The sequence below is a fragment of the Erythrolamprus reginae genome, chromosome 10 (genome assembly GCF_031021105.1).
Source record: "Erythrolamprus reginae isolate rEryReg1 chromosome 10, rEryReg1.hap1, whole genome shotgun sequence".
In the NCBI taxonomy this organism is placed as follows: Eukaryota; Metazoa; Chordata; class Lepidosauria; order Squamata; family Dipsadidae; genus Erythrolamprus; species Erythrolamprus reginae.
The window spans coordinates 17,818,228-17,840,325 of record NC_091959.1 but is presented as its reverse complement, the minus strand read 5'-3'; the positions used below and the strand labels follow the sequence as shown (position 1 = coordinate 17,840,325).

The 22,098-nt window shown below is 43.1% G+C and overlaps 1 protein-coding gene across 5 annotated transcripts in view; it reads right to left on the bottom strand.

Annotated features, from left to right (window-relative positions):
• The window catches only part of MAP2K5 (mitogen-activated protein kinase kinase 5), a 230,155-nt gene that overhangs the window by 109,224 nt on the left and 98,833 nt on the right, over window positions 1-22,098 (bottom strand). For all 5 annotated transcript variants that reach the window (XR_011559993.1, XM_070762760.1, XM_070762763.1 and 2 more), the window contains exon 16: window positions 13,562-13,633. Coding sequence is in view for 4 of the 5 variants with exons in the window: in XM_070762760.1 (XP_070618861.1) it covers window positions 13,562-13,633 (72 nt within the window). In the remaining variant the exon portion in view is untranslated. The remainder of the gene's footprint in view (window positions 1-13,561; window positions 13,634-22,098) is intronic.

Here is a 22,098-nt window from a genome sequence, read left to right as displayed (position 1 = left end):
CCTGGTGTTTGTGCACAACTCCACCTGCGGTGCACATCAAAGTCAACAGGAGCTTTGATCTCACCGTTGTGACTCCCATCTTCACTTTTGGCCATATCCTGCAGACATCCCTGTCCAGAGGGCTTCCCACCATTGTCCTATTTCACCTGCATCAACTTTTGGAATGTTTCTCCTTTCGCTCTGGACCTCACTCTAGGCAAGGGGTTTGAGCACTCCATGTCCATCAGCCCCCCTCGAGGGATGCCAGAGCCCACCCCGATCATGCTGCCGGTCTTGCCGAACAATCACCCATTTTGGGTGGAAAGGTTTCTTGCATGTCATTTCCAAACAGGTAGGCCAGGTCTCTGAGTTAACCTTTTTTTTGGAGTAAAACAGCATAATCAACACTTTTCCCTTCAAAAACCAAGAGCTTTCTTATTTCTTCAACATGCCATCTGAGACTCTTCAATGCCCAATTTACCAAAAAAAAAAAAAAACCCGCCAAAAAAACCAAAACAAAAAAATTTAGCCCCCCCCCCCCCCCAAAATAGTTAATTGCCCCTCTGGAAATACATGTCGAAAACTATAACAATGGCATCATTACAACTATTATGAGATACATTTTAAGCCAACAAATATGAATGTCCTATCACGACTTGATTTGCAAAACTTAGGGACCTGATGCGGAATTAATGGACGAGTCAGTTTTCCTGTCCCCAAAAGTTACCAGTGAGGTTTTCTTATTTATTCTAGTTTTGGGAGGGGGGTGTCTGAAAAAACACCCCCCCTGGACACTCTTTCCCCCCCAGAGAGACTACAAAATGGGCTGATACATCTTGTTAGCTTTCTGCAAATCAAAACGCAGCAACATATTTGCCTGAGCGTTAAGCTTAAGAATTTGTGGGTTTCTACCAATTAAGAGTTTATGGATTTGTACCATCTCTATGTATCTTCATTCCTTTGCTTTGTTGAAGTAATTACCTTATTTGTCTCTTTGGAACCCAACCTTTGTGTTGTTCCCTGGCAATGAAGGCAAGAGAAAGATGGATAGTTTGGGGCCTCAACCTGGACCAACTTTACCTAAACTTTCCACTTTATTGCAGTCTAATTCACAACGTTCCCTTAATACGTGTGGGGTTACTTCCCAGTACACCAAGTGGATAAATCATGCTGGAATATTACTCCGGCTAAGTTCTCCTATGACTGGAGCATATGTGCTTCCGAGCCATTGAAGCGGAGCCCCATAAAATACACTAATTACTAGGAAGTTCTGGTCACTGGGTGATTGATAGCACTCTGCGAGGCAACCTCTTCCTGCCCAGCTTTTCTGATGGGTCTCACCCGCCACGGAGGCAATTACTTATTCATGACCCAGGCCTTGGGCACTGGACTCTGTTTTCCCTTCTGCCACCACTGAACCACCCAAAAAAGCTGGACATCGTCCACGGTCACGTAGATGACCTTCATTTGGCAAAGTCAGCCCAGAATAGCCAGTCTCTTCTGATCTCTCAGGTGCTCATAAGCTCCATCATTTACCAATTTAAAAATCATCCGTTGCCCCCAATATAGACCACAGGATTTGAAAGGGAATATCCCAAGTCTCCCTCTCTGTTTCTTAGAACTTTGCTCTAAAGGAGCATTTTCATCCAGTTGTTCTAACCGAATGTTCTATTCAGAGATCTTCCCCTATGTCAGTGTTTCCCAACCTTGGCAACTTGAAGATATCTGGACTTCAACTCCCAGAATTCCCCAGCATTCATTCATTCATTCATTCATTCATTCATTCATTTATTTATTGGATTTGTATGCTCCCCCTCTCCGGAGACTCGGGGCGGCTAACAGCAACAATAAAGCAGTGTACAATAGTAGTCTGATGTTAGAAATAATTAAAAGCCCATTAATATAAAAAAACCCAAACATACATACATACATACCATGCATAGAATTGTAAAGTCCTAGGGGGAAGAGGGTCTCAATTCCCCCATGCCTGACGGCAGAGGTGGGTTTTAAGCAGCTTACGAAAGGCAAGGAGGGTGGGGGCAATTCTAATCTTTGGGGGGAGTTGGTTCCAGAGGGCCGGGGCCGCCACAGAGAAGGCTCTTCCCCTGGCTGGGTAATTCTGGGAGTTGAAGTCCAAATATCTTCAAGTTGCCAAGGTTGGGAAACACTGCTCTATGTCATACCATTTCTCTAAGATTGACCAAAAATGTCCTCTTCAGATTTCCATCTGCATGAGGACCATAAACGAAGGCTCCCAAAGAAACCATATTTTTTATGGTTTTTCTCTAGCTCTGCAACTTAAAATGCACCAAAAGCTGAGCCCTTCCCCAAAGGGTCAAAAGAGATAAGACCAGAGTTATAATTAACCGGGTTTTAAAAGTAAGTTCATTCTATTATAATAAAAGCTCTTAAATAAACTGAATACGTTTTATCTGTTCTTTAAGTTTATATATTCATTTGTGTTTTTCTTGTTTTTTTCTTTCTTTTCTCCTTTGTATCTTCTGCTTGTTTAATTTTTTTCTTTTCTGTCTATTTTTATATGTAGAAACTTAATAAATATTATATATATATTTTTTAAAAAGCTCTTTTTTTAATCCAAACATAGAAACATAGAAGATTGACGGCAGGAAAAGACCTCATGGTCCATCTAGTCTGCCCTTATACTATTTGGGTGCTAGCTAGCAGAATAATTCGGTGCTAGCAAGCAGAATAATTCATATTTTAACAAGCTACACTACCGTAGTATCTTGTCTTTTCTTTTGTATGTACAAAATAATCCTTGACTTACAACTAATTATGTAGTGACCACTCTAGGTCACAATTGCAGTGAAGAAAGTGACTTATGACCGCTTTTCACAATTACGACCACTGCAACATCCTCATGGTCATTTGATCAAAATCCAGACCTCTGGTGATCGACGCCTATATATGACGGCTGCGGTATCCTAGAGGTCATGTGATCCACTTTTTACGACCTTCTGACGAAGTCAATGGGGAATTCCAGATTCACTTCACAGCTGTGTTACTAACATAACAACTGTAGTGATTCACTTAACAACAGTGGCAAGAAAATTCATAAAACTGGGCAGAATTCATTTAGCAAAGGTCTCGCCTTGCCACATAAATTTTGGGCTCAATTGAGGTCATTAAATTGAGGAATACATGCCAATAGCAGCTTCCTGAACACACTCCAAATTTTCTTAGTTTTCTGAGTCAACTTCCTGAATCTTTCTGCCCTTTAGTGGAACACAAATAAACCATCAGAGCTCCAACCGAAGAATTCCTCAGTTTTAGGCTAGTTTCTTATCAAGATATTATCCAGTTCTGACTGTTGAATTCTTTATAATTCAATTCAATTTAATTCAATTTATTAGACTTGTATGCTGCCCCTCTCAGAGAACCCAGAGCGGCTCACAACATGCTATACAAACAATATGTATACAAATCTAATATTAAAAAATAGTAACTAAAATCCCATTATATAAAAAACAGTCAATCTATTCAATCACATCTATACATAACATAACAAATCTATACATAACATGTAACGGAAGAAGGGGGCATGATCTAGCTGCCCCATGCCTGGCGACATAGATGGGTCTTAAATGTCTTGTGGAAGGCAAGGAGGGTAGGGGCAGTAGGAATCTCCGGAGGGAGCTGATTCCAGAGGGCCAGAGCCGCCACAGAAAAGGCTCTTCCCCTAGGTCCTGCCACATGACATTGTTTGGTCGATGGGACCTGGAGAATACCAACTCTGTGGGACCTTATTGGCTGCTGGGATTTGTCCGGCAGAAGGCGGTCCTATAAGTAATCTGGTCCAATGCCATGTAGGGCTTTAGAGGTCAAAACCAACACTTTGAATTGTGTCTGGAAACCAATCGGCAACCATAAAAAGATGATTCCATTAACTAGTTTCCATAAAGATGTGAGTTGGGCGGAAGGCATTTTTCATGCTTTTATTTATCAAGATAGTTCAATTCACTTTCTGTTTGTCTCATCATTTTTAATTGCTATTCTTCATCACAATTGCTTCATGCTATTGTTCTGCCACATTTTAATCATTTTTTTAAAAAAAAATGTTAGTTATACTGTTATGCAGTCTTGAAATTCTGATCCAAAAAATGAGTTTATTAATGTTATAAATAAAAAGCATATTGGGGCATATGTATAAAGCTGTTATATATCCTGAATTAAGTGAAATATAATTCCTAAAGAGGAATAAATGACGTTATCCAGTTTGGAATAAAAATATAGTCTCTTAACAACAATAAAAAGCATGTTATTTATATGCCACCTTTGTGCCAAATAAATAGCTGTCGGTGTTAATTTTGTGGAAAAAATATAGTCCGGTCAATGATGTGAGGCACAGATTTCCAATCCTTATGGTTTTGCAGACTGGGGAGGGTGGTGGCAATTAGTTTGGTGGGAGCAGCGGGCAACCAGGTCTATGCACAGATCCATTTGCGCAGTCCGGTTCTGAATGCCTGTCAACCATTCCATTTGGCACATCCCAAAAAAGGGAAGCTCCTGGCATGTAGGAACCACAGAGTTGGCCTTCTCCGTGTCCCGTCGACTAAACAATGTCGTTTGGTGGGCCCCTGAGGAAGAGCCTTCTCTGTGGCGGCCCCGGCCCTCTGGAACCAACTCCCCCCGGAGATTAGAACTGCCCCCACCCTCCCTGTCTTTCGTAAACTACTCAAGATTCATTTATACCGCCAGGCATGGGGGAGTTGAGATATTCCTTCCCCCTAGGCCATTACAAGTTATGCATGGTATGTTTGTGTGTATGTTTGGTTTTATAATAAGGATTTTTAGTTGTTTTTTATTATTGGATTGTACATGTTGTGTTTATTATTGTTGTTAGCCGCCCCGAGTCTGCGGAGAGGGGCGGCATACAAATCCAATAAATTATTATTATTATTATTATTATTATTATTATTATTATTATTATTAATTATTATTATAACTACCAGAGTAAAACTTTACTGAAAGATCCATTTTGGCACAGCAGAAGTCACATCAGCTCTGAGGTTTTCTCCCATGAAAACCGAAACTGGTAAAACCCCGTTTTCACCCCAGTTCATTGTCTACCAATTACACTCAGCACTTTTTGTGTTGGGTTAAGAGTCTGTGCTAGCTGGTAGCTCGGAGAATTTGGCCTTGTTGGGTATCTATTCTGGAGTGGCCAAAGGCTCTCGTGCATTCTTTTGCCTTTCTCCACCCTAGGAATTTACCCCAAACAACACCTGTTTCTGTCCGGCAAACTGCGAGATGGAAGCTAATGCAGGCAACGAAGAAAGGCTCAAAGCCAGGTAATGGACCATATACTGAGGGCTGGGAAACCCCTGATTTAAGGGCTTTGATCCAATTTGACCCCCCTTTTTTTGGGACATCCTAATTCTGTTTCTACCAGAAATCAACCCAATTCTTTCCACCGATTTATATGATATGGCTGATGCCTTCAAGGAATGGATAGAAAATCAGCTACAGTGTTCCCTCGATTTTCGCGGGTTTGAACTTCGCGAATAGCCTATACCACGGTTTTTCAAAAAAATATTAATTAAAAAATACTTGGCGGTTTTTTACCTATGCCACGGTTTTTCCCACCCAATGATGTCATATGTCATCGCAAAACTAGTAATTTTTGCAAATAAATAACAACAAAAATAATTATTGTTAATAAATAATTATGTTTATAAATATCAGGATCACTAAGTGTCTTATTCAATGGTGAGTACCAGTAATAATGGTGAGTAAATGGTTGTTAAGGGAATGGGAAATGGTAATTTAGGGGTTTAAAGTGTTAAGGGATGGCTTGCGATACTGTCCATAGCCAAAAATGGTGTATTTACTTCCGCATCTCTACTTCGCGGAAATTCGACTTTTGCGGGCGGTCTCGGAACGCATCCCCCGCGGAAATAGAGGGAACACTATATTTCTCATTCTTGACAAATGTGTCTTTTTCTTTTATGTACACTGAGAGCATGTGCACCAAGATAAATTCCTTGTGTGTCCAATCACACTTGGCCAATAAAGAAATATATTCTATTCTATTCTATTCTATTCTATTCTATTCTATTCCTTTAAATTTTCTGGGTGTCTCATGTATGGGAGTTGAGTTGAGAAGTTGGGGTCAAAATTCTGGTGAAGAGATGGAAAAGTACCTCTAAAGCAATGTTTCTCAACCTTGGCAACTTGAACATGGGTGGACTTCAACTCCCAGAATTCCCAGCCAACAAATCTGGCTGGGGAATTCTGGGAATTAAGGCCACAAATCTTCTAGTTGGCAAAGTTGAGAAATACTGTTCTCAGGGCTCCTGAAGTCACCGGAAGGAACGGCTTCCGAGATATAAGGCATTTCATTTGAAAAGTATTTGAAAGGCTGCCACATTTTTTTTTAGTCTGTCTCTTTTATAATGGAGTGATTTAAAGCCACCAAATCACTGATGGTTCCTTGGATAGTTGGTTATAAAAGGATGATTTTTATTAGTCTGGGGAAAGTTGAAAATGTGGTAGAGAAAACAGTTAAAGCAATTTAAAACAAATCATACCGTAACTACTGAAATGTGCCTAAATCCATCTAATGCGTTCAATTAACAACTACTTGAAATCTTTAGACTAAGAATGAGGAAATAATGCTACTTTAAATGGGATTAGTTAATACTGACCTCCCTATCTTTCGGAAACAGATGCAGAGTTAGAGTTGAGTAGCGCATGATTAAGATTTACAGGAGTGGAACGAAAAGGGTTACTAGCTATGTCACTTGGCATAGGACACCTGGTCAATTCTAGGACACTCTAGAGTCATGGGGCATCAACTCTACCCCGTTTCCGAGATGCAAAATCCTGCCTGCTTCTGTTGGGATGCCAAGCAATCACCAAACTTGATTGTTGAAAATGAAAGAGATGACCAGGGTGAGTCGGAGGGAAGGGTCAAACGTGTCATCATTCATGAGTCTCTGTGCACCTAGAAGATCTCTAAGTCCAGCCCAGCTTGAATGCCTTTCTTATCTCCCACTAATTTCCCTTGACCGTTAGTAGTTCAGATTCTTGTAGAGTTGCAACCAATCTTTATATTCATTTGAACTGGTGCTTGACCGAAAATGCTGAAGAAAAGCATACAAAGACTACAACTCTTCAGGATGTAGGAGCATCTGGCACCGGACCAGATTATCTCAGGGACCACCTTCTGCTGCACGAATCCCAGCGACAAGTTAGGTCCCACAGAGTGGGCCTTCTCCGGGTCCCATCAATTAAACAATGTCGTTTGGCGGGACCCAGGGGAAGAGCCTTCTCTGTGGCGGCCTCGGCCCTTTGGAACCAACTCCCCCCAGAGATTAAAATTGCCCCAACATTCCTCGCCTTTCGTAAACTTCTTAAAACCCACTTCTGCTGTCAGGCATGGGGGAACTGGGATATTCTTTCCCCCTAGGCCTTTACAATTTACGCATGGCATGTCTGTATGTATGTTTGGTTTTTATAATAAGGTTTTTTTTAGTTATTTTAGGATTGGATTGTTACATGCTGTTTTTATCATTGTTGTTAGCCGCCCTGAGTCTACGGAGAGGGGCGGCATACTAATCCAATCAATCAATCAATCAATCAATCAATCAATCTTTGAAAATGAGTGAGGTCACAAATGATGGCTTTGTGCAGAAATGATGCAGGGGCAAAGAAATAAATAGAACAATACCACGGCTTGATGACAGAGGAATGACAGAATCTCAACTACAACAGTTGTGCCAAGAACCTCATTGTGACGAGTCCTCGAAGAGGGGTGGCATCAAAGTCCAATAAATAAATAAATAATATATAAGAAGCTGTTGGGGCTATTGTGGCGCAGAGATAAAAATGCCAGTCCCGGCACAATATTACAGGATTCATAACCAGGTCCCCAAAGAGAGTACATGTTGTTCTTCTCTCCTTTTTTTCTTCTTTCATAATCTCTTTTAATAGAACCAGTAAAAAGGAAAGCCGTCGCCCTTTATATTTGTTGCACTTTTCTTCCAAGAAGTACACTTCAAGAGAGAATGCTGACCGTAAGTAGACTTGATATCCAAAATGAAAGAGAGTAAGTTTCAAATGCTCTTCAGTATCTTCAGAAATGTTTCAGGTGAAGGCATGGAAGGGATGCCCATAAAAATCTAAGACTCACACACAGTCACCCATGCCCTCATCACCTCGAGGTTCGACTACTGTAATGCTCTCTATATGGGGCTACCTCTGAAAAGTGTTTGGAAACTTCAGATCGTGCAGAATGCAGCTGTAAGAGCAATCATGGTCAGTTTCCGGTCACAATTCAAAGTGTTGGTTATGACCTATAAAGCCCTTTATGGCACCGGACCAGATTATCTCAGGGACCGCCTTCTGCTGCACGAATCCCAGCGACCAGTTAGGTCCCACAGAGTGGGCCTTCTCCAGGTCCCGTCAACTAAACAATGTCGTTTGGCGAGGCCCAGGGGAAGAGCCTTCTCTGTGGCGGCCCCAGCCCTCTGGAACCAACTCCCCCCGGAGATTAGAATTGCCTTCACCCTCCTCGCCTTTTGTAAGCTCCTTAAAACCCACCTCTGCCGTCAGGCATGGGGGAACTGAGATACTCTTTTCCCCTAGGCATTTACAATTTATGCATGGTATGTTTGCTTGTATGTATGATTAGTTTTACAATAAGGGTTTTTTAGTTGTTTTAGTATTGGATTTACATGCTGTTTTTTTATTGTTGTTGTTAGCCGCCCCGAGTCTACGGAGAGGGGCGGCATACAAATCCAATAAATAGATAGATAGATAGATAGATAGATAGATAGATAGATAGATAGATAGATAGATAGATAAATAGTCAGGGAGGGAGGGAGGGAGGGAGAAAGTGGAGCCAACATCTCAAAAGAAAGGCTCAGGGTTCAAAAGGTTCTGATGGACTTGAACACTGGGCCCTGTCCAATGGAATACTCTTCAGTGGTGAAGAAGGTAAGGTTCTGCATTTAGGCAGATAAAACCAGATGCAGAGTTATAGAACAGGTGGCAGCTGGCTTGGCAATTGCACTCATGAGTAACATCTGTGTGACTTGGTGGATGCAGATGAAGTGTTAGCTAGCAAGGTGCTGCAGCTGCCTGAAGAGCCCATGTGGTTTAGGGCTGCACCAAAGAGAGACAGCAATGAAGATCTAAGAGAAGAGCTATGCTGCACAGGTCAATGTTCCACAATATGGAATGCTGGGTCCAGTTCTGGTTGTCACGATGAAAGGATGAACTGGAAAGAGTTCAGAGCAACAAAGAGCACGAAGGAAGGGAGATGGGAGACCTTTCAATGAGCTTTAACCAGATAAAACCCACTCTGCTTTCAATCCCCTTGAAGCTGAATAAGAACACTCATGGCTACTTATAAGTTGCAATTGCATTAATGCAAAACATTTGCTCTCATTCTCAATTGATTTTTGTATACAATAAATGATAAGATGGAGTGGCTGTAGGTTTTGCCTCCCAAGGACAACTCCATCTGTCCATCCATTACCCTGGGGGGGGGGGTAATCATTAACCCCCTCAGAGAGGGTCTGCAACTTGGGCGTCCTCCTCAATCCACAGCTCATATTAGAGAAACATCTTTCGGCTGTGGCGAGGGGGGCGTTGCCCAGGTCCGCCTGGTGCACCAGTTGCGGCCCTATTTGGATCGGGACTCACTGCTCACAGTCACTCATACCTCGAGGCTCGACTACTGTAACACTCTCTACATGGGGCTACCTTTGAAAAGTGTTCGGAAAGTGTTCGGAAACTTCAGATCGTGCAGAATGCAGCTGCGAGAGCAATCATGGGCCTTCCTAAATATGCCCATGTCACACCAATACTCCGCAGTCTGCATTGGTTGCCAATCAGTTTCCGGTCACAATTCAAAGTGTTGGTTATGACCTATAAAGCCCTTCATAGCATCGGACCAGAATATCTCCGGAACCGTCTTCTGCTGCACAAATCCCAGTGGCCGATAAGGTCCCACAGAGTGGGTCTTCTCCGGGACCCGTCGACAAAACAATGTCGTTTGGCGGGACCCAGGGGAAGAGCCTTCTCTGTGGCGGCCCCGACCCTCTGGAACCAACTCCCCCCAGATATCAGAGTTGCCCCCACCCTCCTTGCCTTTCGTAAGCTCCTTAAAACCCACCTCTGTCATGAGGCATGGGGGAATTGAGATATTCCCTTCCCCCTAGGCTTATAAAATTTATGCATGGTATGTCTGTATGTATGATTGGTTTCTTAAATTGGTTTTTTTTACATTACTTTTAATATTAGATTTGTTCATATTGTCTTTTTACTGTTGTTAGCCGTCCCGAGTCTGCGGAGAGGGGCGGCATACAAATCAAATCAAATCAAATCAAATCAAATCAAATCAAATCAATCAATCAATCAATCAATCAATCAATCAATAAATAAATAAATAAATAAGTTCCAGAATGTATGAATATCACGACACAAGAGGAAAACCACAGTCTTTTCCCCAATAAGACATACACTGGAAAGAACCTCTTCGACTTTTACTGCCCAGAGAAGCAAAAACAGAACTATTTAGAAGAGGGATCTGGGAATTCCAGCATCAACGTCAGGTCCTCTCCAAATGGGATCTGGGAATTCCAGCATCAGCAGTCAGTGCCGCCTTTAATAGCCGTGACCTTGGGGTGACTTGGGAGAGAGGCACCTCGCCTTCCGCAACACATTTTCCTTCCCCTTCGCTCGTTTAACACGCCACTCAAACTATTCCAATAAAACGACGATCCTGCTGAAGGGAAGCCTCCGAGGAGGAGATGACACACCAATTAACCAAGCAGAGAGACAAACTGTTCCATGCCTCTGACTCGGGAGACAGACAAGGCAGACAAGGAACGAGGGGAGTCGGGCGACTGTGTCGGGGGAGAGAATAAGTGAGACTTCCCTTGTCAACCGTAACTGGGCGTTACCACCGCCTGCCCATCGCAACACCAGAAGAGCAACCTGTGGTTGTTGGGCTACTTCTGTGGGCTGGGGACACCGCAAGAGGAAGCTCCTTCCATTCTCCAATCACAGATATGTCTATGGAGATTCTCAGTCAACCAGGTCATGGTGGACCCAAAGGTGCTTTTTCAAAAGGCAACTGGACTTTCTTGAATTGGTAGTAGTGGCCATAGAAACATAGAAGTCTGATGGCGGAAAAAGACCTCATGGTCCATCTAGTCTTGCCCTTATACTATTTTCCTGTATTTTATCTTAGGATGGATATATGTTTATCCCAGGCATGTTTACATTCAGTTACTGTGGATTTACAAACTACGTCTGTTGGAAGTTTGTTCCAAGCATCTAGGAGATTCCTAGAGAGACCCCACGGAGGCTTCTCCCTGCCTTTTCTGGTTACAGTTTCGGAGGCTTGGGTTTGTAAGTGGAAAATGGTTCTCGAGAAGAGGCAAAAAAATCTTGAACACCTGGTTCTTCTCTAGAAAAGTTCGTAAGTAGAGGCGTTTGTAGGTAGAGGTACCACTGTACAGCATAACACTCAGCATTGGGACATATTTTCTCCATTCCTATTCGTTGCTGAATTAAATACCAGGTTTTCATTAAAAAAAAACATGTTTAACACATCCTGGAATGAAAATGCAGTCCAAATGTACAAGTTCATGAAATCCCTTTAATAACCCTAATATAAAGCACATCACCCAAAGCAAAACATCCATTAAGGAAGAGAAAAAGGTCTGGAGAAAAGTCTGTCTGGACCAGTGTTTCCCAACCTTGGCAACTTGAAGAGATCTGGACTTCAACTCCCAGAATTCCCCAGCCAGCATTCGCTGGCTGGGGAATTCTGGGAGTTGAAGTCCAGATCTCTTCAAGTTGCCAAGGTTGGGAAACACTGGACTGATAGCACTGATCCTGCATTGCAATCAGCCACAATTGCCCAACTCAGGTGACAATCACAACGGTTCACTGCAATTCTGCCTCTTGGCCCCACAAGTCCTGCTTGTGCAAAACCCAAGTGGATGGAACTGCGGGGCAGCCTCAGTTGTCCCCCAAATCAGATTTCAGACAGGAACCAGGCTGATGTCCCCACACTGATGGTACTCGGATTCACCAATTTAACCTTTGTCTTCACTATAGATTGTTTAAATTGTTTAGTTAAATTAAATTTAACTTTACTTTAACTAAAACTTTAACCTTAGATTATCTACAGTTGATCTCTCCCCGTTTCTAAGAGGACTGTAAGGGGCGTACATAAGCACACCTTTCTTTCTTTCTTTCTTCCTTCCTTCCTTCCTTCCTTCCTTCCTTCCTTCCTTCCTTCCTTCCTTCCTTCCTTACTTACTTACTTACTTACTTACTTACTTACTTACTTACTTACTTATTAGATTGGTATGCCGCCCCTCTCCGTAGACTCGGGGCGGCTAACAACAGTAATAAACAGCATGTAACAAATCTAATGTTTAAAATAATTAAAAAAACCTTATTAAAACCAAACATACACACAAACATACCATGCATAAATTGTATAGGCCTAGGGGGAAAAGGGTAGTTCAGTTCCTCCAAGCCTGACGACATTATGCCTACCGTCCATAGGTGGGCTGCTAAGGTGGAATGGTGACGTGTCTCACCCCCATGGCTCTGAGTGCTAGCGGAGTCCAGCGCAATTTCGCAACTGCACCTGGCATAAGCAACCAAAGTAGTGCAACCCAAGGCTTGGCCCTCTACAAACCCTAATTCAAATACTTTCTCTATTTAGAAGAGACCAGGGAGCAGCCAAGAATGAAGACCTGGACACCATCTGAGTTGGCACAGAAAGAACATTCTTCGTTGTGCTTCTTTGATGACATTAGGTGACCATTTTAGGTCTTGAGATATGATGGAACCTAGAAATTTGAAGGTCTCTGTTGTTGATACTGTGTTGTCTAGTATTGTGGGAGGTGGTAGGATGGGATGGTTTCTTCTAAAGTCTACCACCATTTCTACAGTTTGGAATTCGTTCAGTTCTAAACTGTTCCGGTCACACCACCAGGTTAATTGTTCAATCTCCCGTCTGTATGCGGTTTCATTGTTATATCGTCGCTACAGAGTACTGCACACCAAGACAACTAGACACAAGAACAGTTTTTTCCCGAATGCCATCATCACTCTGCTAAACAAATAATTCCCTCAACACTGTCAAACTATTTACAAAATCTGCACTATTCTTACTACTACTTTTTTATCATTCCCATCACCCATTTCCTCCCACTTATGACTGCATGACTGTAACTTGTTGCTTGTATCCTTATGATTTTTATTAATATTGTTTTCTCGTTGCTTATTTGTCCCCTATAATCATTAAGTGTTGTACCTCATGATTCTTGACAAGTGTATATTTTCTTTTATGTACACTGCGAGCATCTGCACCAAAGACAAATTCCTTGTGTGTCCAATCACACTTGGCCAATAAAAGAATTCTATTCTATTCTATTCTATCAGAGAGACCCGGCTTCACGGTTCTTCTCACAGCCAAAGGCTGATAAAGGATTCTTTTTTGTGATTTGTTTCATTTGCAGTTCCGAATTAAAGGTGTTATGGGGGGGGGGGGGGACAACTACCAAAAAACAGGTAAGACACCCACCTCCATGAAGGAAATTCCTAGACTCCAAACGTCGGAATGAATGCCGTACTGTTCCCCGGAAATTCGTTCTGGCTGTGAAAAACAAAGAGAGGAAGGGGACAGTTGAACCTAATGAAATGCCAAGAAACAGGAGCACGATAGCCTGTAAATTATGCAAGAAACAAAAAACCCGCAATTTCAAACATTCATGAAGTGCCTAAAGGCATTTATGGCCTCCATTTACGGCACTAATTAATACAGGCAAATTTTAATTTTGATTCCCCCTGCTGCTTCCGCAGAATGGGGAGGCTAAGCTGTAGGCCATTATGCACCTGAGAACAGGCCCCTGTGCCTTGGTACCCCTGAGGAAGGGCTTGAAGGGGCTCACCTGCATCGCAAAACCCAGGAGTCCGGTGAATGTAAAGCCTAAAGCTGTGAGGTTTGGGCAGGAGCTCTCAGATACAAGTGAACGGAGTTGGAAGGGACCTTGTAGGTCATCTAGTCCAACCCCTTGCCCAAGCAGACCCTACCCCCAGAGGCGGGCTGCTAAGGTGGAACAGTGAAGCTCTGAGTGCTAGCAGAGTCCAGCGCAATTCTGCTACTGCACCTGGGCAGGTAGAAAATTTGCAAGTGCACACACAGGTGTACCCGTGGTCCAGATGCATTCGTATAATTGCACTGGACTCCGCTAGCAGTCAGAGCCATGGGGCGCAGCAGGTAGAGTGCTGTACTGCAGGCCACTGAAGCTGACTGTAGATCTGAAGGTCAGCGGTTCAAATCTCTTCACCGGCTCAAGGTTGACTCAGCCTCCCATCCTTCTGAAGTGGGTAAAATGAGGACCCGGATTGTGGGGACAATAGGCTGGCTCTGTTAAAAAGTGCTGTTGCTAACATGTTGTAAGCCGCCCTGAGTCTAAGGAGAAGGGCGGCATAAAAATCAATCAATCAATCAATCAATCAATCAAACAAACAAACAAACAAACAAACAAACAAACAAACAAGTCAGTCAGTCAGTCAGTCAGTCAATCAATCAATCAATCAATCAATCAATCAATCACCATTCCACCTTAGCAGCCCACCTCTGCCTACACCATTTTTGACAGATAGCAGTCCAGTCTCTTCTTGAAAGCTGCAGTGATGAAGCTCCTACGACTTCTGGAGGCAACTTCTGTTCCATTGATTGATTGTTCTCAATGACAGGAAATTCCTCCTTATTTCCAGGTAGAATCTCTCCTTGATCAGTTTCCATCCATTGTTCCTTGTCTGGCCTTTGGGTGCTTTGGAAAATAGTTTTTGACTCCCTCCTCTCTGTGGCAGCCCCTCAATTATTGAAATGCTGCTATCCTGTCTCCCCTGGTTTTTCTCTTCACTGGATTAGCCATTCCCAGTTCCTGCAATCATTCATCATATGTTTTAACCTCCAGTCCCCTAATCATTTTGGTTGCTCTTCTCTGCATTTTTTCTAGAGTCTCAACATCGTTTTTATGGTATGGTGACCAAAGCTGGATGCAGCATTCTAGGTGTGGTTTTACACACCTTAGGAGAGATGCTCATCTATTACTTATTACTCTCCTTGTCCTGTGGCAAAATACAGCTTAACAGGCTGGGCAAAGATACCTCTGATGCTATCACTGGAGCATCACCCGGGTCAGACAAAGCATCCCTTCTGCAACCCTTTCGATCTCAACAACTCAAGAACACCTCTCCCCTCCATACAGGTAGTCCTCAACTTCTGCTCAGGTTAATAATAATAATTAATAATAATAATAATAATAATTTATTAGATTTGTATGCCGCCCCTCTCCGAAGACTCGGGGCGGCTCACAACAATAATAAAAGGCAATATAACAGTAGAACAAATCTAATATTAAAAGAAAAAGATATATAAAACCCCAACAATTAAAACACATACAACACATACATACCAAACATAAAATATAAAAGCCTGGGGGAGGTGTCTAAGTTCCCCCATGCCTGGCGATATAGCCCCAAAACTGTTTTTTCAAGAGGCAACTGTAGTTTCTGAATTTTTTAAATCTTTTTAAAAAAATTTTAATGTAGTAATTCCATCTTAAACAGACTGTCGTCTGGCTACAAAAATCTTTGTAATGTAATAATCAAATAACCCAGTGTTTAATATAATATTAATTACATTGACATTAATTCTATAATATTACAATAATAATATTAAACATAATATTCATAATATTGGCTTTTATCTCTTAACATATCTTCATTTTTTTTTCTTTTGAAGACATTTTGCTTCTCAGCCAAAAAGCTTCTTCAGCTCTGACTGGATGGTGGAGAATGGAAGGATTGATACTCCTTGCAGATAGCTGGTCATTTGCGTTCTTTTGGTGAGTCCTTAAGGCCACCTGGAGGTTTGTCTGTATCCTGGGGTCACCTGAGTGGTGCAAATGGGTGTGGAGCCTTCTTGGAACTTTTGAAAGGACTGTGTTGTAGATTGGAGATAGACAATGTCCTATCCCTCCCCCTTGAATGAGAGAAGGTTGCTCGATTTTGACATAGAGGATCCCCTTGACCCCTCCTCTTTCGAACCAGCGGCCCTCTCTGTCCAAAATGTGAAAGTTTTCCAGGAAGTCCAGTTGCCTCTTGAAAAAGCACTTTTGGACTTTTTTATGACCTGGATGATTGAGAAGCTCCATAGATAAAACAAGCAGCGATAGAAAGTGCTCAGGCAGTAATAGTCTTGGGTTGGAAGGATGCGACAAAATGGACAATGCAAAATTGGTACCGGTACATGGTGGATGATATTCAATTTGAGATTATGAAGAAAAGGATGAATTCGGTTAATGAAATTGATTTGCGACAATTGATGGGATGATGGAACAAGGTAAGACGATACACATCTTTCAGCTGTGGCGAGGGGGGCGTTTGCCCAGGTTCGCCTGGTGCACCAGTTGCGGCCCTATCTGGACCGGGACTCACTGCTCACAGTCATTCATGCCCTTATCACCTCGAGGTTCGAGTACTGTAATGCTCTCTACATGGGGCTACTTTTGAAAAGTGTTCGGAAACTTCAGATCGTACAGAATGCAGCTGCGAGAGCAATCATGGGCTTCCCAAAGTATGCCCATGTTACACCAACACTCCGCAGTCTGCATTGGTTGCCGATCAGTTTCCAGACACAATTCAAAGTGTTGGTTATGACCTATAAAGCCCTTCATGGCATCGGAGCAGAATATCTCCAGGACCGCCTTCTGCCGCACGAATCCCAGCGACCGGTTAGGTCCCACAGAGTTGGCCTTCTCCAGGTCCCATCGACTAAGCAATGTCATTAGGCGGGACCCAGGAGAAGAGCCTTCTCTGTGGCAGACCCCCTGGAACCAGCTCCCCCCAGATATCAGAATTGCCCCCACCCTCCTTGCCTTTCGCAAGCTCCTTAAAACCCACCTCTGTTGTCAGGCATGGGGGAATTGAAATTTCCCTTCCCCCTAGGCTTATAGAATTTATACATGGTATGCTTGTATGTATGAATGGTTCTTTAAATTGGGGGGTTTTTAGATTATTTTTAATATTAGATTTGTTTACATTTTCTTTTTATATTGTTGTTAGCCGCCCCGAGTATTCGGAGAGGGGCGGCATACAAATCTAATAAATAAATAAATAAATGAATGAATGAATAAAAAAAATAAAAATAAATAAAAAATAAAAAAAATAAAAAAAATAAATATATGGTTAGTAAAATCCGAGACCAAGCTACATGGAATAAATTGGAATCACTTTATAATATGTAATTAGAGACATGGCTCTAGAGTTAAAATGGTGGTGGGGTGTGAATGTTTGTCTGGTGGTGGGCACCGATCACAGAGCACTTGTTTTATGTTGTGTGTGACTTTTATATTCTATTTCTTTAAAAAATAATTAAAAAATGTAATAATAACAAAAGAGAAGCTCCATAGATTTACCACCTACTTAATTACATGCAGTCTTCAATGACAGTGAAATACATGACGCTTCTGTGAACATCATTTCCTGGTTTCTATTCCTTCCCCACCACCTCCTCCTCCTCCCTGACTGCAAGTAGGGGTTGTAACTGCCTGCCTGCATTAAGCAAACAAGAATTCAACTCCCCTTTTAATGCTCTAAAGCTAATAATGCGGATGGCAACCTCACTCACACCAATTACAGGACAGTTTAATACCATTTGAGCCAGCCAGGGACGCCTAATATTCAACCACTCCTGAACCTAGACGCCGGGCTGTGGGTGCACTGCTAAGGTCAGGTGTGGTGTGAAATGCAACAGTAAGACGAGGAGGCGAGAACGTCCTTCCCACTGTGCTGTTAATGCACCTGTCTAGTTGAGGTACCTTGTACAACTCCTCCCAGGCTCCTACAAAGCCCAGAAACCTTTAGAGGAAAACAAATGGGCCCAAATTAGTAACGGTTCAAGATACTCAACAAGTAAGTCTTTGAAGCTGTTAATCCCAGGTCAAGAGCTTTTAGCGCCAAGTAAATGTTAAGTAAAAAACACTGAACGGAAAAGCCTTTAAGTCGTTGCCTTCGAGACGGGAGAGAGGCTTAAACTTCCCGCAAGCCTCCTGCAGAGATACTGGAGCAGGGCAGGGCGCTCGGGAACGGAACTCCATCCATTTCAGCATCTGGATTTGGGTCCTTCCTTCCTTCCTTCCTTCCTTCCTTCCTTTCTTTCTTTCTTTCTTTCTTTCTTCTTTTATTAAATTTGTATGCCTCCCCTTTCCATAGACTCGGGGTGGCTCACAACAATAGTGGCAAAACAATGTAATACAAATCTAATAATTTAAACTAAAAACCCATAATTTAAAAACATGCACACAACATATCATACATAAACAATATAGGCCTGGGGAGGTTATATCAGTTCCCCCATGCCTGACGGCAGAGGTGGGTTTTAAGGAGTTTATGAAAGGCAAGGAGGGTGGGGGCAATTCTAATCTCAGGGGGGAGCTGGTTCTAGAGGGTCGGGGCTGCCACAGAGAAGGCTCTTCCCCTGGGACCCGCCAGACGACATTGTTTCGTCGACGGGACCCAGAGAAGGCCAACTCTGTGGGACCTAACCGGTCACTGGGATTCGTGCGGCAGAAGGCAGTCCCGGAGATATTCTGGTCCGATGCCATGAAGGGCTTTATAGGTCAAAACCAACACTTTGAATTGTGACCGGAAATTGATCGGCAACCAATGCAGACTGCGGAGTGTTGGTGTAACATGGGCATATCTTGGGAAGCCCATGATTGCTCTCGCGGCCGCATTCTGCACGATCTGAAGTTTCTGAACACTTTTCAAAGGTAGCCCCATGTAGAGAGCATTACAGTAGTCGAACCTCGAGGTGATGAGGGCATGAGTGACTGTGATTAGTGAGTCCCGATCCATACAGGGCCGCAACTGGTGCACCAGGCGAACCTGGGCAAACGGCCCCCTTGCCACAGCTGAAAGATGGTTCTCTAATGTGAGCTGTGGATCGAGGAGGACGCCCAAGTTGTGTACCCTCTCTGAGGGGGTCAATAATCCCCCTCCCCAGGGTTATGGATGGACAGATGGAGTTGTCCTTGGGAGACAGAACCCATAGCCACTCCGTCTTATCCGGGTTGAGTTTGAGTCTGTTGCCACCCATCCAAACCCAACAGACTCCAGACACCGGCACATCACTTCCACTGCTTCATTGACTGGACATGGGGTGGAGATGTACAACTGGGTATCATCTGCGTCTCTTTGGGTTCTGCTGAGATACAGCTGGAAAGGGGTCTGACCTGAATTCTCTGCTCTCTGTGCCACCATGGGCTGCAGCTGTGGTTCACTCTCAACTGCCCTGGCTTGCTGCGTCCTCCTCTTCTGCCTACTCCGGTGACCATGGTGCTCACTGGAGAAGTTAAGCGCTCACGAGGAGACATCCGAGGAAGGCCTGCACCAGCCCAGAGCTGGGAAATAACAAACCCACATTGCCTGGTCCCAGAGGTGGGCTGCTAAGGTGTGACGGTCACGTGTGCTCAGCCCCGTGGCTCTGAGTGCTAGTGGAGACCAGCGCAATTCTGCTACTGCATCTGGGCGCACCTGTGTGTCCGTGTGCGATTTTGCTACCTGCCCAGGTGCAGTAACAGAATTGCGCTGGACTCCGGTAGCACTCAGAGCCACGGGGGCGAGCACACGTCACCAGTCCCATCTTTGGACCTGTTCAATTTTATAGAAACATAGAAGACTGATGGCAGAAAAAGACCTTATGATCCATCTAGTCTGCCCTTATACTATTTTTTGTATTTTATCTTAGGGTGGATATATGTTTATCCCAGGCATGTTTAAATTCAGTTACTGTGGATTTACCAACCATGTCTGCTGGAAGTTTGTTCCAAGGATCTACCACTCTTTCAGTAAAATAATATTTTCTTACGTTGTTTTACTGAAAGAGTAGTAGATGCTTGGAACAAACTTCCAGCAGACGTGGTTGGTAAATCCACAGTAACTGAATTTCCAGGTTGAATCTCTCCTTGGACAGTTTGCAACCATTGCTCCTTGTCTGGGGTCTGGTGCTGGACCTTCCACCAATCTTGTAGTCCGTCTTTGGACCCGTTCAATTTTGTCAATATCTTTTTGTAGATGAGGTCTCCAGAATTGGACACAGTGTTCCAAATGTGGTCTCACCAGCACTCTATATAGCGGGATCACAATCTCCCTCTTCCTGCTTGTTATACCTCTAGCTATGCAGCCAAGCATCCTACTTGCTTTTCCTACCGCCTGACCACACTGCTCACCCGTTTTGAGACTGTCAGAAATCACTAGCCCTAAATCCTTGCTAACACAGAACTGCCAATGCAATACTCAGATTGAGGATTCCTTTTCCCCAAGTGCGCTATTTTACATTTGGAAACATTAAACTCCAGTTTCCATTGAAAGATATTTATCAATATCTTTTTGTCGGTGAGATCTCCAGAACTGAACACCATATACCAAATGAGGAGACTCTATACAATTTCAGACAAGTAGCTGCCCAGTCTCTTCTTAAAAACCTCCTGTGATGGAGCACCCACAATTTCTGAAAACCAGCTATTCCGCTGTGATTGTTTGCACTGCCAGGAAATTTCTCCTTAATTCCAAGTTGCTTCTCTCCTTGATTAGTTTCCACATTCGCCCACGTTTCTGCAACACTCCATGGCCTGCATTGGCTGCCGATCAGTTTCCGGTCACAATTCAAAGTGTTGGTTATGACCTTTAAAGCCCTGCATGGCATTGGAACAGAGTACCTCCGGAACCGCCTGCTACCGCACGAATCCCAGCGACCGATAAGGTCCCACAGAGTTGGCCTTCAATGTTGTTTGGCGGGCCCCAGGGGAAGAGCCTTCTCTGTGGCAGCCCCGGCCCTCTGGAATCAACTCCCCCCGGAGATTAGAACTGCCCCCACACTCCTTGTCTTTCGTAAATTACTCAAGACCCATCTATACCGTCAGGCATGGGGGAGTTGAGACACCTTTCCCCCAGGCTTTTTTTTTTATATTTATGTTTGGGTATGTATATGTTGTTTGCTTTTTAAAATATGATAGGATTTTATGTGCTTTTTAATATTAGATTTGTTTTAGCTGGAATATTGTTTTTATTATTGTTGTGAGCCGCCCTGAGTCATCGGAGAGGGGCGGCATACAAATCTAATAAATTATTATTATTAATTATTATTATTAACCTGAGCAGAAGTTGAGGACTATATGTATGGAGGGAGAGGTGTTCTTGAGTTGTTGAGATCGAAAGGGTTGCAGAAGGGATGCTTTGTCTGACCCAGACGACACTGAATTGAATTGAATTTGTTGTTTCTTGTCTTGCCTTCTGATGCTTTGGAAAATAAGTTGGTCTGCTCTTCTCTGTGGCAGCCCCTCAAATGCTGGAATACCGCTATCATATCAGCCTCTGGGTTTAGGAAGAGAACTCTCTACCAATCTTGAAGTCTATATTTGGTTCAGTCCCATGCCAGCAATCTGAACTTCAGAAGACTCCAGAAAAGTTATATTTTTCAACCTCAGCCTGATGGCACCAGATGGGATGGGATACATTCTCTGCCTTCATTGTGTGAGATGCAAGTTTTTTTTTCTTTCAAGATTCAACCCACCTCCCCAAAATAAGAACTTGGATGAAACAAATTGTGTTAAACACACAGGACATTGAAGAACTGAAGAAAATATCTCACAGCTTTAATACTCTGCTTTTTCAATTAGCAGATGGATGTGTCACAGTCATCCGTAAACAGTATGGGGAAAAAAAGTAATTTCTTTAAGACACACCTGGGAAATGGATGTGCAATCGAGGTTTGTACATTAAAAGCAATAATATAATTTAATTACTACAGCTATTTAAGGCCAACAAGAAGAGGAGGTGAAGAAAATGAATGATTTGAAATTTCTTCCCTTTCGAAGGGGATGCTTATTGTTTTGGAGACCAAAGTTAGACCAAGCAAGAACTTTGAACTACCTTGACTTCATTCTGAGTGTCCTATGTTTTTATAAACAGACACACACACAGTTTGGCAGAAGAGCTGGGCATTTTATTATTCCTTGTTTTAAATTTATTTTAGGGGCTGCTGCC